General features: G+C 39.6%; 1 protein-coding gene across 2 annotated transcripts in view; it reads left to right on the forward strand.

The window, feature by feature from the left end:
• Positions 1–14,991, forward strand: part of LOC138751723 (glycerol-3-phosphate dehydrogenase 1-like protein) — a 62,224-nt gene extending 47,233 nt beyond the window's left edge. For both annotated transcript variants that reach the window (XM_069914396.1, XM_069914397.1), the window contains exons 6-8: positions 1,629–1,862; positions 2,454–2,560; positions 9,999–14,991. In XM_069914396.1, coding sequence (XP_069770497.1) covers positions 1,629–1,862; positions 2,454–2,560; positions 9,999–10,095 — 438 coding nt within the window. In that variant the 3' untranslated portion in view covers positions 10,096–14,991. The remainder of the gene's footprint in view (positions 1–1,628; positions 1,863–2,453; positions 2,561–9,998) is intronic.
• The last annotated feature ends 619 nt before the right edge of the window (positions 14,992–15,610 follow it).

Below are 15,610 nucleotides of genomic sequence, written 5' to 3' on the forward strand. Positions count from 1 at the left end.
CAGTTCTACAGTAAGTCATCAAGAATCTGAATGAAGGTTGGCCTAGAGAAGAATGTCAGCCATACTACAACATCAGAGCTGAGCTGAGTGATGTCAATGGGCATCAGACAGAGCAGAATTATCATTCCTCGATCACTGTGATGAGAGATGCTGAAAAGGGTGCATGAGGGACACCTTGGAATTGAAAAATGCAAGAGGAGGGCCAGAGCTGCTGTTTATTGGCCAGGGATAAATGCTGACATTGACAGGATGGTTTCAACCTGATCTGTTTGAAACATCATGCAAAGCATGATGATAACTGACTTACCAACAGAACCATGGCAGAAAGTTGGGACTGATCTGTTCCACATGGATGGAAAGAATTACATGCTGGTTTTTGACTATGTATCGAACTATCTGGAGATTGTGCTGCTTCCTAACATGTCTGCTGCTTATGTGATCAAATATATGAAATTGATCTTTGCAAGACAGGGAATTCCTCAAATAGGCTACAGTGACAAAGGACCACACTACAGTTGTAGAGAATTCCAAATTTTGCAGAAGAGTATGATTTTTGGCAAGTGACTTCGAGTCCTCTGCATCCACTGTCAAACGGTAAAGCAGAGAAAGGAGTTCACATAGTTAAACAGTTGCTCAAGAAAGCACTAGACAGTGGCTGAGATCCACTCTGAGCTCTATTGAGTTCAGAGCTTCGCCACTTTAGCATGTATGTCACCCACTGAGCTTCTGATGGAATGTAGTCGACTCACCACACTTCCCTATTTTGCAGACCCAAAGAAGAACAGAGATGTTGAATGGAAACAAAAGCGCCTCCAATGGAAACAAAAAAGCAAACTATGACAAGTCAGCAAGAAGCTTAGGGTCACTGGTGCAAGATGACTCAGTGAGACACAAGAAATTCCCACACTTGGGATAAAAAGGAAGAAAGTCCAATATCCTTCACTGTCAGAAAAAGACTGAGAAGGAATCGAAAGAGCCTGCTGAAAATGCAAGAGAGACTGCAGGAACAGACAAACGCAGAAGATCCAGCCTACACAACAACAGAGGAAACACCACCAGTGCTAGACAGTAGTGGATCAGTGGAGCTGACACAAGCACCTGTGTTAAGAAGATCCACATATGTTATCAAAACACCTGACAGGCTAAATCTCTAAAAGAAAAAGAACTGCACACTTAAAAAGTTTGTGCTGCTGATGTTCGTGTTGAACTTTAAATTGAAATTGTCATGTTGTTAGATTAAACAAATCAAGGAAAGGGGATGTACTGGTAGAGTGTGAGTGCTAGTGCTAATCCTGACCACTAGGGGGGGAATCAAGAGATGAGCTGTGCCATTTTGGGTATTTTCAAATTGGATGTCTCCACATGGTCCTGAGTGAGTTCTTTAACCAATAAAGTATAGTTGATTTAAAAGAACCCATGTTTCTTTTATTACAATAAAAGAAACATCACAGATTGGCTTTGAAATAAATGTTCCTGATAAGAGTTCCAAGTTGTTTGAGTCACTGCAGTTTGTCATTGAGGTCATTCAATATATTTATCCACCTTAATAATGAAACATTGAAAACCTAGTTGTTTTCTCCATTGTTGAAGCAGCAACTCTATAAAATGGCCTGCTTCTTCTTTAACAGAACGTGGTTGCAGTTGGTGCTGGTTTCTGTGATGGGCTACTCTGTGGTGATAACACTAAAGCTGCTGTGATTCGTCTGGGTTTAATGGAGATGATTGCATTTGCCAAACTCTTCTGCAAAGGAAACGTGTCTGTTGCGACTTTCCTCGAAAGCTGTGGCATTGCAGATGTGATCACAACTTGCTATGGAGGGAGAAATCGTAAAATTGCAGAAGCTTTTGTAAAAACTGGCAAGGTAAGGGAGGATTTTATTGACTAGAATCCAGGAAAGAAGATATTAAAAAATAAATGTATATTCTAACTGTTTAAACACAGAATATATACACGCACGCACTTGATTTCCAGTCCTTCATTTAGTGATCTTTACTGGAGTGGCAATAGAGGTGCTATAACTGATCTATGGAAGGGAAAATGGTCCAGGGTTCCTTTTCTCTAGTTATTTAGCCCTCCATCCCAAGTTCTATAGCCTGTCAGCGTCCAATGGAAAAATGTCTATGTGAGAAAGATAACTGGAAATATAACTAAGCAGAAATTGGTGCTTTCAGAAGGCGAGGGTGATGGAATAAAATTCACAAAACACATTTAAACATTTCCAATATATTCACACAAAACAGTAAAAATGATGTTCGTCACAAAGCAAGAAAACACATCTACTAGAATTCCTGATTCCAAAATTTTGTTTTTATTGAACACACCCACAAACAATAGAAAACAATTATCTAATTTCATTAGATAATATGTGTTGATTGATATTAATTAACAGTCGAAATACTTTTCAGTTTCATCATGCACAAATGTTTTTTTAATGGGATTATTTTCTTCTCAGACTATTGAACAGCTGGAACAGGAGATGTTGAATGGCCAGAAACTCCAAGGGCCTCAGACATCAGCAGAAGTGTACCACATTCTCAAACAAAGATCAATGGTGGATAAGTAAGTCACTGATGTATGAGGTGGAGGCTTGTGAAACTATTTTCTTCCTTTTGGATGTCTCTGTGTTCTTTCTTGCCACCATAAGATATAGGGGCAGAAATAGGCCATTTGGTCCATCAAGTCTGCTCCAGCATTCTGTCCCTTCTCCCACTCTGACCCACTCCCCTGCCTTCTTCCCATAATCTTTTATATCCTAACTATTCGGATACCTTTTGATCTTTTTCTTAAATACTCCCATTGACCTGGCCTCCAGAGCCGGCGTGGTAGAAATTCCAGAGGTTCCCCACTCTCTGGCTAAAGAAATCCCTCCATATCTCTGTTTTAAATGTGTGCCCTTCAGTCCTGAAATTGTCCTTGACACCTCTATCATGGGAAACAACTTTGCCACATCTACTCTGCCTGGGCCTTTCAACATTTTAAATGTTTCTGTGAGATTAGGGTAGCATGGTTGGGACAGTAGTTAGCACAATGCATTTCCAGCGCCAGCGATCGGGACCAGGGTTCAAACCCTGTTCTGTCTTTAAGGAGTTTGTACGTTCTCTCCATGTCTCTGTGGGTTTTCCCCGGTGGCTCCAGTTTCCTCCCACTGTTCGAAATGTACTGGGGGAGTAAATTGGGCGGCATGGACTTGTGGGCCGAAATAGCCTGTTACAGTGCTGTATGTCTAAATTTAAAAATTTTATTTTAGATCCTCCCCCATTCTTCTGAATTTCAAGAAGTACCGTAGAGCTGTCAAGCAATTCTCATATTGTAATACTGTATGCTAATCCCTTCATTCTAGGAATTATTCATGTTGAATTCTGAGATTACAACCCAAGAACATAAAACAATAGAACATTACAGCTCAGAAACAGGCCCTTTGGCCCTTTTCATGTGCTGAGCTATTTTTGTGCCTCATCCCACTGACCTGCAACCAGACCATACCCCTCCCACGTTTTTTACAAATATTTCTTACAAAATATTTTCACACTCACGCCATCCTCCGTAAAGAAGTTCCCTCTTGTGTTCCTTAAGATCTGATGCAGCCAGACAGGACACTCTCAATTGTGTTCCTGTAAAAGGTTGTCAAGTTGGAGGCTGGTAGCCTTGTTCTCCTCAATCTCTTTAGAAAGTGTAGGCACTGCTGCACCTTCCTGACAAGGAGATGTTGTGGATTCATGCTAGGTCATCCATTATATGCACCCAAAGAACCTTAGGCTCTCCATGATGGAATACTGATGAGAATGCTTGATCTTTGTCCTGATGTCCACAGTCACCTTCAGAAAAGCCACCACTAAGATGGCTATCTGCAAAATGTTCTACATGGCCAGTTGGTGATCTCTGAAGCACATTGACTGCACTAATTTTCCACCCTCTCTGCACAGCTGCTTTGTTCTTAAGCTTCTGATGCAGTCAAAAGTGAGCAGAACTGTTTAACTTATTATTGCTATTCAGAACTATTGAATATTTCCCTAAACAGCCCAGCAAGAGGAGAATAACTATTTACTTGTATCAGGAAATCACAAATTTACATCACAGAATAAGTATTCTAATAGCTTGGGCCATAATTATTATTATTACCTCACTTCTTCAGTGAAAGGATGTGGACCATTAAAGTGGCCCTCAATATTCTTGCTCTGTGTGCTGCATTTTCCATTTCCACCCTTTCCTCATGGGCCATTGAACATATGCTTTGTCAATGTGTGTTAATCCTGAAATCATGCCTTAGATGATCACCATGTCTTCATATTCCATAGCCGAAATTCTCGCCCAGAAACCAAAATACTGCAGGTATTGAGGATTTGAGGTAAAAATGCTAAGTTCTGGAAATACTGCAGATCAAATAGTATCTTTTGAGAGGAAAAACTGAGATACCATTTTAAGCTGACAACATCTCTGGTCTTTGGTTTCATGGGCTGCAACAAACTGACATTTGTCAAATCTCTCCATGACTTCAACCGCCTTGTTTTGAGATCCCTTGAAGTGTGTCTGCATGGATCCTGTAGCCCTCCAATGCAAGGCTTCTTTTTGGCCTCCTATTCACCCTCACAGGGTGTTTATCCAGTTATCATTCCTTAATGTTTCAACTGGATGTCTAGTTAGTTCTGCCTTGGAATTTTCTGCATTTCTCAAAAATGTCTTCAAAATAATAAATGTTCATTTTCCCTAAAGTAAATCTTTGGAAGCTGCTTCCTGTAAGTTTCTTTAATGGACCACCTCATTCTGTGAGGGGTGTGCCCTATCACACTGCTTTTCAGCACAAAGGCATATTTTATGGTATAACTTGCTGGAGTTGCAACCTTAAAAGCAACACTGAGGGCAACAAAGCATCCGTGAATGAGAGTTTAAGGCTTGGAAATGGGGAAAAGCTAAGATCAAAAGCAAGCAGGTACAGACAGAGAAATAAAGTAAGAAAAAAAAGATGAGAGAGAAAAATTAAGAAATAAAGTTTAAAGAAAGGTTTAACATTTTACTAAGAACAATTGCCATTTGAGGAAATCATACTGGACAGTTTTTTTGAAAACTTTATTTATAATTTTGGAATAAAACATTTTTAATTTTTTTCCAAAATGGTTAAACTTTGTCACAAGACCAACAGTTTAATTGTACAAGAATTTTTAAGTAAATGAAGAACCATCACATAAATGTTAATATGCAGTTAATTGGTATGTGGCTTCCCGTAAATCAACTAGATTAACTTCTTCCCCTTAATATATGTAATATCGTCTTTTTACTTTTAGTCATGATAAAGGATCCTGACCTGAAATGTTGACTGACATTTGCTGCCTGGCCTGTTGAGTTCCTTCCACAGTTTATTGTTTGCCCAAGATTTCAGTATCTGCAATTTTTATGTTTCTGTGTTCTTCCAGATTACCTTCTTGTATTGTTTAACAGACAAATAATGCAAAAATCTCAACAATTATTGAAAATAATGAGGTGGGCAAAGGGTGTAGATTTGAGTTAGTGTTTGTACGCCCAAGTAACAGAATTTAAACTGATCATTAATTTCTTAAATTTCCCAATCCAGAATTATCCTATATTTGAACAGTAAGATTAAATCACAATTTAATTTTCATGACCAATGGCAATTTTTTCATTATTTCAGAATATTGTCAAAAATATTTGGAAAGGATCACTGTTTATAAAATAGAATTAAGAATAGTTCTGTATGCAAATTATGTTATGGTTAGGGCAGTAAATGGCTATTTAATAAAGATCTGGAAAGATGAGCCTCAATGATAAGATAACAATAGAAGATTCCAAAGTGGATAGCGTGGCTTTTTTCTCCCACATTACTACCCCACAGAATCTAAGAGACCGTAGAACTACTTAGATTTATAAATGAAGAATGTCCCTTTGCTCAAGATAACACAATAAATGTTCCAGACTGAGTTTGACTTTTTCCCATTGAGCTTCTCCTTGCTCATGGCTGGATCTATTGTAGGCACATTGAATTACCTTCAGTTTAAGAGTTATTTTGTGATGCATCTACAGGAATTATTTGAAAGTAAAATAGTTTTGCCTTGTTTTATTCATTTAAAAACAACAATTCCAACAAACCACAAACCTGAATACTACTGGCTTAATTTACTTGTTTAGAAAACAGTCTCCCCTTATCCACGAATATTTTTCTCCAATTGTTTGAGTCTGCTTTAGTAGCTTCTGTGGCTAATCTGCCCAATACCAAACACAGGCCTTAAATAATGGGATTGTGCTCCAGAGAAAATAAATCTAAAGAGTTTAAAGGATGGACAAAAATGTTTGTCAGAAAAGGAAAGAATGTGCACAAGGGTACACCCAGAGTTGGATAAGAAAAGGCAAGATTGGTATACAGACAAATTAAAGTTTTTTTTCCTCCAATGTGGCATTTATAGCTTGGCAGGTGAACTAATGGAACAAATGGGTGTGCTTTGTAAGGTGACCAAAGCTGGGAATTAAATATTCTGGGAAACATTTAGAAATGTTCATCACAATTGGGGTCAGGGGGAGGGGGGAAAGGATATGGTGTAGCCTGGTATTAAAGAATGGGATGAAGTTGGTACAGAGAAATGCCTCATCTGAGAAGTCGCATTATTTCATTTGGGTGAAGCTAAATGATACCTGTGTTGGTAAGTCAGACAGTTGAGGTATGAAAACAGTAAATGCTGGAAGCACTCAGCATGTCAGGCAAACAATGTGGATAGAAATGCTTCTCAAACTGCAGCATTTTCTTTGTTTTTTCATATTTCCAGCAGCTGCAGTTTTTGTGATTTGGTAACATAGAACGCTAGTCTTCTAGTCTGATCCAGACTATTAATCCATTTAGTCCCTATGACCTGCACCCAGTCCATATCCCTCCATGCCCCTCCCATCCACGTACATATCCAAATGATTCTTAAATGTCAAAATTGAGCCTGCATTCAGCTGGCAGCTCGAACCACATCCCCACCACTCTGTGTGAAGAAGCTCCCCTTAATGTTCTCTTCAAATTTTTACCATTTCACCCTTACTTAAACCCTTTTCTTAAGTTTTTAATCTCACTTAACCTCAGTGGGAAAAAGCTGTTTTCTAATAGCTTGATATAAATCAGGATATTAGAGATGCATGTTACAAAGTTGAAAGAATTATAATATGAAACTTTAATCTCTATATTAAATTGGAGCAAACTCAATCAGCAGTAATAAAGTGGAGGATGAATTTGTAATGTGGTGAAGAAGATCAGTACAGGTGCGCAATCCTTTATTCGGACATCTAAAATCCAGAAAGGTCTAAAATTCGGCAAGTGGGGAGAGAGACAGCAGCAAGAGTCAGGTGGGTGAGAGACCAGCAGTGCGAGTCAGGCAGGTGAGGGGGGTGGGGGGGGGGGAGACCGGCAGCTTGAGTCAGGCAGGCGAGGGGAGGGCGAGACTGGCAGCTTGAGTTGGGTGGGCGAGGGGAGGGGAGACCAGCAGCGTGAGTCAGGTGGGCAGGGGGAGGTGGGATGGGGGGAGATGGCAGCACAATTCGGGTGGGTTTAAATCTGGCTTTCCAAAATCTGGAAAAATCTGAAATTCGGAACACACTGTCCCCCAAGAGTTCCGGATAAAGGATTGTATACCTGTATTTTGAAAAAAACACCAGTGAGAGAATAGGCAATTTTAGAATTTGTATTAAAGGATTAATTGATATGGTTGTTACGGAGCTTTTAGGAGAAGGTGATCAATAATATGAATGAAGTTTATTGAAAAGTGAATCTGGTTTGCTTCAATCTGAGGCCAGGAGTATCTGAATAAAGCTAAATATACAGGTGTGCACATTGACTACAGGAGAACAGTATGTTCAGGAAACCAGCTTTCAAAACAAAATTATGGTTACAAATGGTGTATCCTTCTAAGGCTAAAACTGCCCAAAAGGTGGAACAATTAGAGTTATGCACTTGAAGCTAGAAATCTAAAATAAAAACAGTTGGAAATGCCAAGCAGTTCAGGCCACCTCGTCAGGAAGAGAAAATGAATCAATGCTTCTAACAAAGGTCCTTCATCAGAACGAGAATTGGAGGGTATTGGATATCCTTGCATGTAAATTGCAGAGAGCTAAGAGGCACATTCGGGAAAGATAGAGTAAAGAAATGGTTAATTGGCCTTCATTGAAAGAGGATTTAAGTGCAAGAGAAGAGACATTTTGCTCCAATTGTATAGAGCCCTAGTGAGACAATATCCAGAATATTGTGAACAAGTCTTGTCTCCCTACTTGAGGAAAGATAGGGAGACTAGACTTTAGCAAAGCTTCAAAAGATTAAGTCCTAGGAATGTGTGTTTCCCATATGTACTCAACCAATCTTGAATTTAAAAGTATGTGAAGAGATCTTACTAAAATACAAGTCTTTTTGGGAATATCCTGATAGATGCAGAGTTTATGGTCCTCTTCCTTGGAGCAATTTATACATGGGGCAAAACCTCAAAATATGGGGCTAATCATTCAATATAGAGATAAGGACAAATTTCTTTACATGGTGAGTGGTGACTGTTTTGATGGACCTATGGAGACTAATTTTCTGAGTATAATCAGGACTTGGGTGAACACATTTTTAGATATCAAGGGTAATGGGGTTAGTGCAGAAAGTGGTGCTCAGCTAGAAGATCAGCAAGGGGCCAAATTATCAGTAACTGTTTCTTATGTTAAATGACATCAAATACTGTATGTTGGCTATGAATGCACACCAGTCTCAACCAAAATAGTTTTGCATTTCATTTAAAGCTAGTTGGTTTTAACTTGAACAAGCAGTTTAAGTATTTTTTTTTTAAAAGTAAAATATAAAAATATGTTGAAACCGTGGTTGAAGTAAAAAGCACACAATGCTGGAGAAACTCAGCAGCTCAAACAGTGTCTTTTATACAGCAAAGGTAAAATTATGTAACTGTTGTTTTGGGCTTGAACCCTTCATCAAGGTATGGAAAAATGTCAGCAGGCATCTGAACAAAAGAGTAAGGGGGGTGGGGGTGGTCGCAAAGGCAGGAGGTAACAGGTGGAGAAGGGAGGGAGGGGACAGGAGTGATCAAGGGAAGGAGGGATGGCTAGGTGAAGGGAGGGGGAAGGGAGGGAGGAGAACTGGGAAGATGGAGAGGAAGAGGGGAACAGATTAGTAGAAATCAGAAAAGTCTATGATGATGCTATCTGGTTGGAAAATGCCCAGACAGAAAATCAGGTGTGGTTCCTCCAATTTGTGAGTGGTCTTGGTGGGATAGTACATAAGCCATAGACTGACAAGTGAGTATGGAAGTGTGACACAGAACTGAAATGGTTGGCCACTGGGAGGTCTCCATCACTGGTGTGGATGGAGCGAAGGTGCTCAGCGAAGCAATCTCCCAATCTGCGCCCAGTTTCTCCAATGTAGGGAAGGTCACAGAGGGAGCACTGAATGCAGTAAATCAATCCTGCAGATACACAAATGAAGTGTTGCTTCACTTGAAAGGCCTGTTTGGTGCCCCAGACTGTGGTGAGGGAGGAGATGTGGGCACAAGTGTGGCACCTCCTGCAGCCACAGAGGAAGGTGCCGGGGTAGGGAGGGATGAGTGAATGAGTGAGTCACAGAGGGGGTGGTCCTACACTTAAACTTTATTAACCTGCACATTTGTGGCAAGTAACCATATAACCATTTACGGAGCGGGAACAGGCCATGTTGGCCTTTTGAGTCCGGACCGGTTCACTGATTTTGTGTGCCTTCTTCAGGCATTGGTCCCGGTAGATCTTCATTCAATAACGATGGGCGAATTCAATGCAGGTGGAATCAGTCGTAGAAATGTTTGTGAATTGATCTCCTTTAAAACATATCTATATACAATATAACATAATCTGTCACACTGTCCCCTTTTTAATTCAACAAACTAGTTGCTGTTTAGTTGTGATTTTTTTTTTTTCTAGTCCACTTGCAGAGGACTTCCGCTGAACTTCCTTCCCTTGTTTTGGTATAAACCCACACTATTTTGGTTTCTTGTTCTAGGTTCCCTTTATTCACAGCAGTGTATCAAATTTGCTATGAAGGCAAGCCAGTGGGAGAATTGATAGCCTGCCTGCAGAGCCATCCAGAACACTTGTAATGTGGCATTACGATGGATTACGTTTGGTGTTCCTCCTGCACGGGGCTGATACTAAATATTGACGCGTGGATCACCACCTAAAGAGATCGTGTTTGACTAGATTGCTATGAAATAGATTGTGTGACAAATCGGTCATATCAATGGAAATTCCATTATATTACCAATTGATGGTTGCAATATTGTGGTGGACAGAGAAGAATATTCAGTGAAAAATGCTGCAAATGACAAAATATTGTTAATTTGAGTGCCTATTTATATTGGGAATACTGTAGCTGATGGTTTGCATGTATGTTGGATGATGTTTGAGCAAACATATATGCATAACCAAGAATAGTTATTGAGTATTGTCAACCAACAAATTCATGCATCAAAAAGCTCATGGAATCAGGTATCACTAACAGTTATCTCTTGATTACAGAACAACTTGAACTCTTAATTTTTTTTTCCAAAAGTGTTATTTTTAATACTATAATTTTAAGAAAGTTCTGTAATAATGAGCATGTTGATGTTCACTATAATTAATTGCACACCTGGTTTGTTGTAGGTTTTAGCCCATAAATAAAGTCACTTTTACTGCTGAGATGAAAATAGACCCTTTCAGTTGAGGGCAGTTCTGTTCCTTTATACTCCTGATGCATCATGTAATCTTGGAAGGGTTGGTTCTAATGTTTCTTTTCTAACCTCTGATTCAGAAGACCACGGATTCATCAGCACATCAAAGTTTTGAGGGTTTAATGCAAGGATCCTTTGATGCATTATTTGTAACGTAAAAATTATAAAATATGAGATAACATTTCCAAAACCAACACTTTTCCACTCTCCAATCTCTCACAAATCTGACCCCTGCTGATCTTTCTCCACAGTATGTCCCTCTCCCAAATTTCTGTTCACAATGCATGGCCTCCTGACTTGAAGTCTCCTATTCTTTCTGCTCCATAAATGTGACCTGGTCTCAAACTCTGATCAACCCAGCAGACCCCCTCTCCATTTGGAAGATTGCTGTGTCAAGATGAACAAAAGAAAATGCTGCCCTGAAGCCCAATGGAAAATAATTTTTCCAGGTTTCTAGGCTGCATAATTGCTCCCTGATCCCTCCTTGTCTCCACATCACAGCCACCATCACTGAATTTGTAGCTTAATCATATTCATCACATTTTAAACTGATCTAGCCATTTGCCCTATCCCATCGGGACAACGGTAGCTCTCAGAGTAATCCCAATCCCTTATTTATTTTGCTTGCAGCCAATTCTCGTGTCCCAATCAATCTCTCCCACCTTCCCCTGCCACATGGATACACTAAGGACAATTTACGGTCAGCCAGCACGTTGGGGATGCGGGATGAAGACAGAGCACCAGGTGAAAACTCATGCAGAAAGTGAAAATTCCACACTGGCAGTGGCAGAGGTTAGGACTGTCCAGGTCACTGGAGCTGTGCCATCTTGTCTGATACTTTTTATGTGACCAGATCACTAATTTTAACACTTGAGTAAGGTAGCAGGCTAGCAGTTAAAATAACCCAAGTTATCTATCCATCTCAGAGTGGCCGGAAGATAGCCTTTCCTGGTTTCATCCTGCAGCCTGTGATGTAAGAGGCAAGAATGGTAGGCCTCGCCTCTGATGTCTGGCTCCAAATGATCATTCTCAGACCTGACTGCAATTTTGTTTGATGGTCTGGCTGGGAAGTCACTCTGACTTTCCAACCAAACAAGGAAAGAGGGAAAGGAGATCCAGGGTCAGAAAAGACAAATCACTGGTGCAAAGTGCAAAAATGGGCCCTTTCTGCCACTCTGATGCCTGCCCATGCTAATTCCATTTGCCTGCAACAGACCCAAATTACCTTTCCTATCTAAGTACCTGACCTATGCCTTTTGATTGTGGTAACCAGGGGTGCAGTGCTAATATTTTAGGTGCCGGAGTTCACCAAAAATTTCCACAAGGAAGTGGTGGAGCTGCGACGAGGTGACGGAGCTGTCCCCTGAGGAGTCAGAGCGGCGCTCTGGTGAGCTCCAGCAGCACAGCACCCCTGGTGGTAACTGTATATCTGCCTCCACCCCTTCCTCTGGGAGCTTATTCCAAATGTTCACCACCCTCTGAGAAAGCAAGTAAGTTTTTTAAAACTTGCCTTGTGAGCTACATGATCTGTTTTGCTAGAGGTGACAATGAAGGCTTGGGTCTCCCTTGACACCACCCCCCAACCCCAACCCCCACCCCCGACCCAACTTTCCAACCTTCTTGATGCAATGAAACAGAGAGGTCCATGATCCTACTTCATATTATAACAGCAGGATCCTGGTTTGCACAGAAATATAACCTAACAAGACATTGATATGTTAGAATTGAAGCAGATCTGTAACAGTCTGCTGCTGCCCTGGAATCTGGAAAATTTGCTGTTCAGTTTTCACAGCACACAAAAGGCCAAACAGCTGATCAGTCATGATGTATAAAAACAAAGCTGATAATGCAGCAAATTGTTGAACTAGGTCAAAGGCAGGCTTTAGACATTAAGAGTGAGAGAATAAAACAAGTATAGATGTGCTAATTAGAGTTTCAGTGAGAACACTTCAACATTTAATAGCTTGAAGACAAATTTAGAATAGTTAAAGAGAGGTGTAAAATATGATGCCTAAATGTAAAAAAAATTGTGATAGAAATCGGTGAGAAAATATTAGGCAGCTGCCTCTTTGAAAGCTGGGTAACACTGTGGTGAATTAATTCACTGCAAGCTTCGATTTGAACATCATTGCCACTGGGACAAAAGTATTACATCATGCACCAACACAAACCTATCTACAGCGAAATGGCCTCATTTTCTTAAAAGCTATGCTCAATTGTTAATGGCTTACTGCACCAACACAAGGAAAGAGCTGGGTCTGTGGATGGGAGGGAGGAAGCGGTTAGCTATTTAACCAGGCTGAGACCTCTCAAGAAAATTATTTTTATAAATTTAGAGCAAAGAAAAACTGAGGGTTTTTTAAAAACTTGTTTGACTACCTCTGTAGGAATTTCACTTTTTTTGGAGATCCACTTAAGATGAACTTTAAAGAGCTTTTGGGTGCCTTATTTGTAAGGCCAATACTAAAGTCATCTTCACTCCAGAAGCATTGTAGCTAAATCCAGTCTGTAAACACTGCATGTAACAAAGAGCTTTGGATAAGATCACTCACTAGCAGTATCACCAGAATATGGGGTCGAATCAAAAGGGCCACATTGCTATCCTGGCTTTGATCACAAGATTATATCAAACCTAAAAGCTTGTTTGCTCTTTATGACTAATTGCTATGAGATTAAGGAGGATTACCCCCTCCATAAATCTTCGTCCACGAAGCCAAGCCAAAGAAGAAGAAGAAGAAGGAGGATTTAACTATTCTCAGTTTGGGACAATTGTATGACTTGTCAGTTCAAGGTACAGTGATGCACTTTTTGGCTCATAGTTCACATCTCACCCAGACTCCTTAGAACGTTGTTGCTGGAAGTCTGAGGCCAAATTGCTTTATTCAGCCTAGTAAATTGTGGATTGGAATAATAATGCTCATACTGTCAAAAAAATCTAACTTAAACTCACAAGTATTATAAAAGAATAGTTATTGTCCTGAAAATATATATACATATGCATCACATACATAGGATTACCTCTTTGCTTGGTGAGTAAATACAGAACTATTTTAGAAACAGAAAATGGATGTAGGTCAAAGCCATTCAGCCTTTTAAGTCTGTACAATTGTGGCTGATGAGATGAGATGACTGCAGTACCCGATTCGTGCTTACTCTCCATACCCCTTGATCACTTTAGCCAATAGGCCACAAATAATCCCCTTCTGAATATATCTAAGAAGCAGGCCTCAACAACCTTCTGTGGCATGGAGTTCCACAAAGTCACAACTCTTGAGTGAAGAAGTTCTTCCTCATCTCAGTCTTAAATGGCTTACCCCTTATCCTCAGACTGTGACCCCTTGTTCTGGACTTCGCCAACATTGGCAACATCCTTTCTCCATTTAACCTGTCCAGTCATGTCAGATTTTGTATATTTCAATGAGATTCCCTTTCAATCGTGTAAATTACAATGAGTATAACATGCAACTAAACCTTTTGGACCATGATGATCCCACATTGTTCAAGGTCAAATTGACATAAACACATAACAACAACCTTTATTTTCTTGAGAATGGCAGTGAAGTGGAAGGATGGCATTCTAAGATTAGGGATGGAACTCATGCTTCCAGTCTTCATCCATTAATTTCTTTCAGGAAGACGATGTGGGAACAGTGGCATGATGCACAGAAAAGGTGAATTGAAGTGAGTAAATGGAGCACTTCTCTTGAGTATTCAAAAGTCCAGAAACTTGGGGGAAGGAGATGTTTCATGCATAAAAATAAGCCATTCTATTTGCAGCCCAGATATTACAAATCTAAAATAGTTACCCAGAAGTTCTGACAGCATCTGTGCAGTAATAAATAGAATGTTTGAGATTAATGAACTTTAACTAAGTCTTTTATTTATACTTTTTGAACAACTATTTTGGTTTCATTAATTGAACAGGATTCTTCTGTAGTATATTGGAGAATTCTGATAATCAGTGTTCATGTATGCTTGTGTTGAAGCTCAGCGCTGAAGAATTGACAAATGGTTCCAACTGAGGCCATAAGTTCCATGCGGAGAAAGTGAATCTTAAAACACTGCCAAATAAGTAAGGTGTGCAACACATTCATGACACTGTTAGAAATAACAAAACATTAACTTATGAAAACAATTTAAATTATGAATTAAGATGTTTTACAAATGTATTAACTTTTTAACACAATCACAGATTGCCAATGTAATTGTGCTATATTGCTCCAGATATAATCTGTGAAATAATTGTAAACTAATATCTCACAATAAAGGATTTAATTATGCTGATTTTTTTTGCGTATCTTGCATGACACAACAAATAATAATTTTTCAAGACCTTTCAAAGAATAAAAAGTTTTTTTTTTAACCATGAGATACACGCCAAGACATGGAAAAGCACATTTGAGCACCATTTCATTTTTCACATTTAAAATGTTATAAATTGTAGTATACTTGTTTAAAGTTATTTATCGCAAAACACCTAGTACAGGAAGAAGGGTTCTTCTGTGAACAGCACAACAGGTCACCTCTAGCATTAAATGTAGCTGTGTAAAGAGTACAATTTGCAGAGTAAGAAGGTATGAGGTGGCTATAGCAAGCAGGGTGAAATTAAATCCAAAGGGCTTTTACAAATATGTAAATAGTAAAAGGAAAGTGAGAGATAAAATTGGTCTAATAGAGAATCAGAAAGGACAAGTGTGTGTGGAGCCAAAAGAGATGAGGGAGGTCTTGAACAATTTCTTTTCCTCAGTATTTACTGAGGAGAAGGATATTGAACTGCAAGGTAAAGGAAGCAAAGGGGGTAAATATGGAGAATATAGTGATGAAGCTTTTGAAACATATAAGGGTGGATAAGTCTCCAGATCCTGACAGGATTTTCCCCAGGACCTTGAGAGAAGTTAGTGAG

The sequence above is a fragment of the Narcine bancroftii genome, chromosome 1 (assembly GCF_036971445.1).
Source record: "Narcine bancroftii isolate sNarBan1 chromosome 1, sNarBan1.hap1, whole genome shotgun sequence".
NCBI lineage: Eukaryota > Metazoa > Chordata > Chondrichthyes > Torpediniformes > Narcinidae > Narcine > Narcine bancroftii.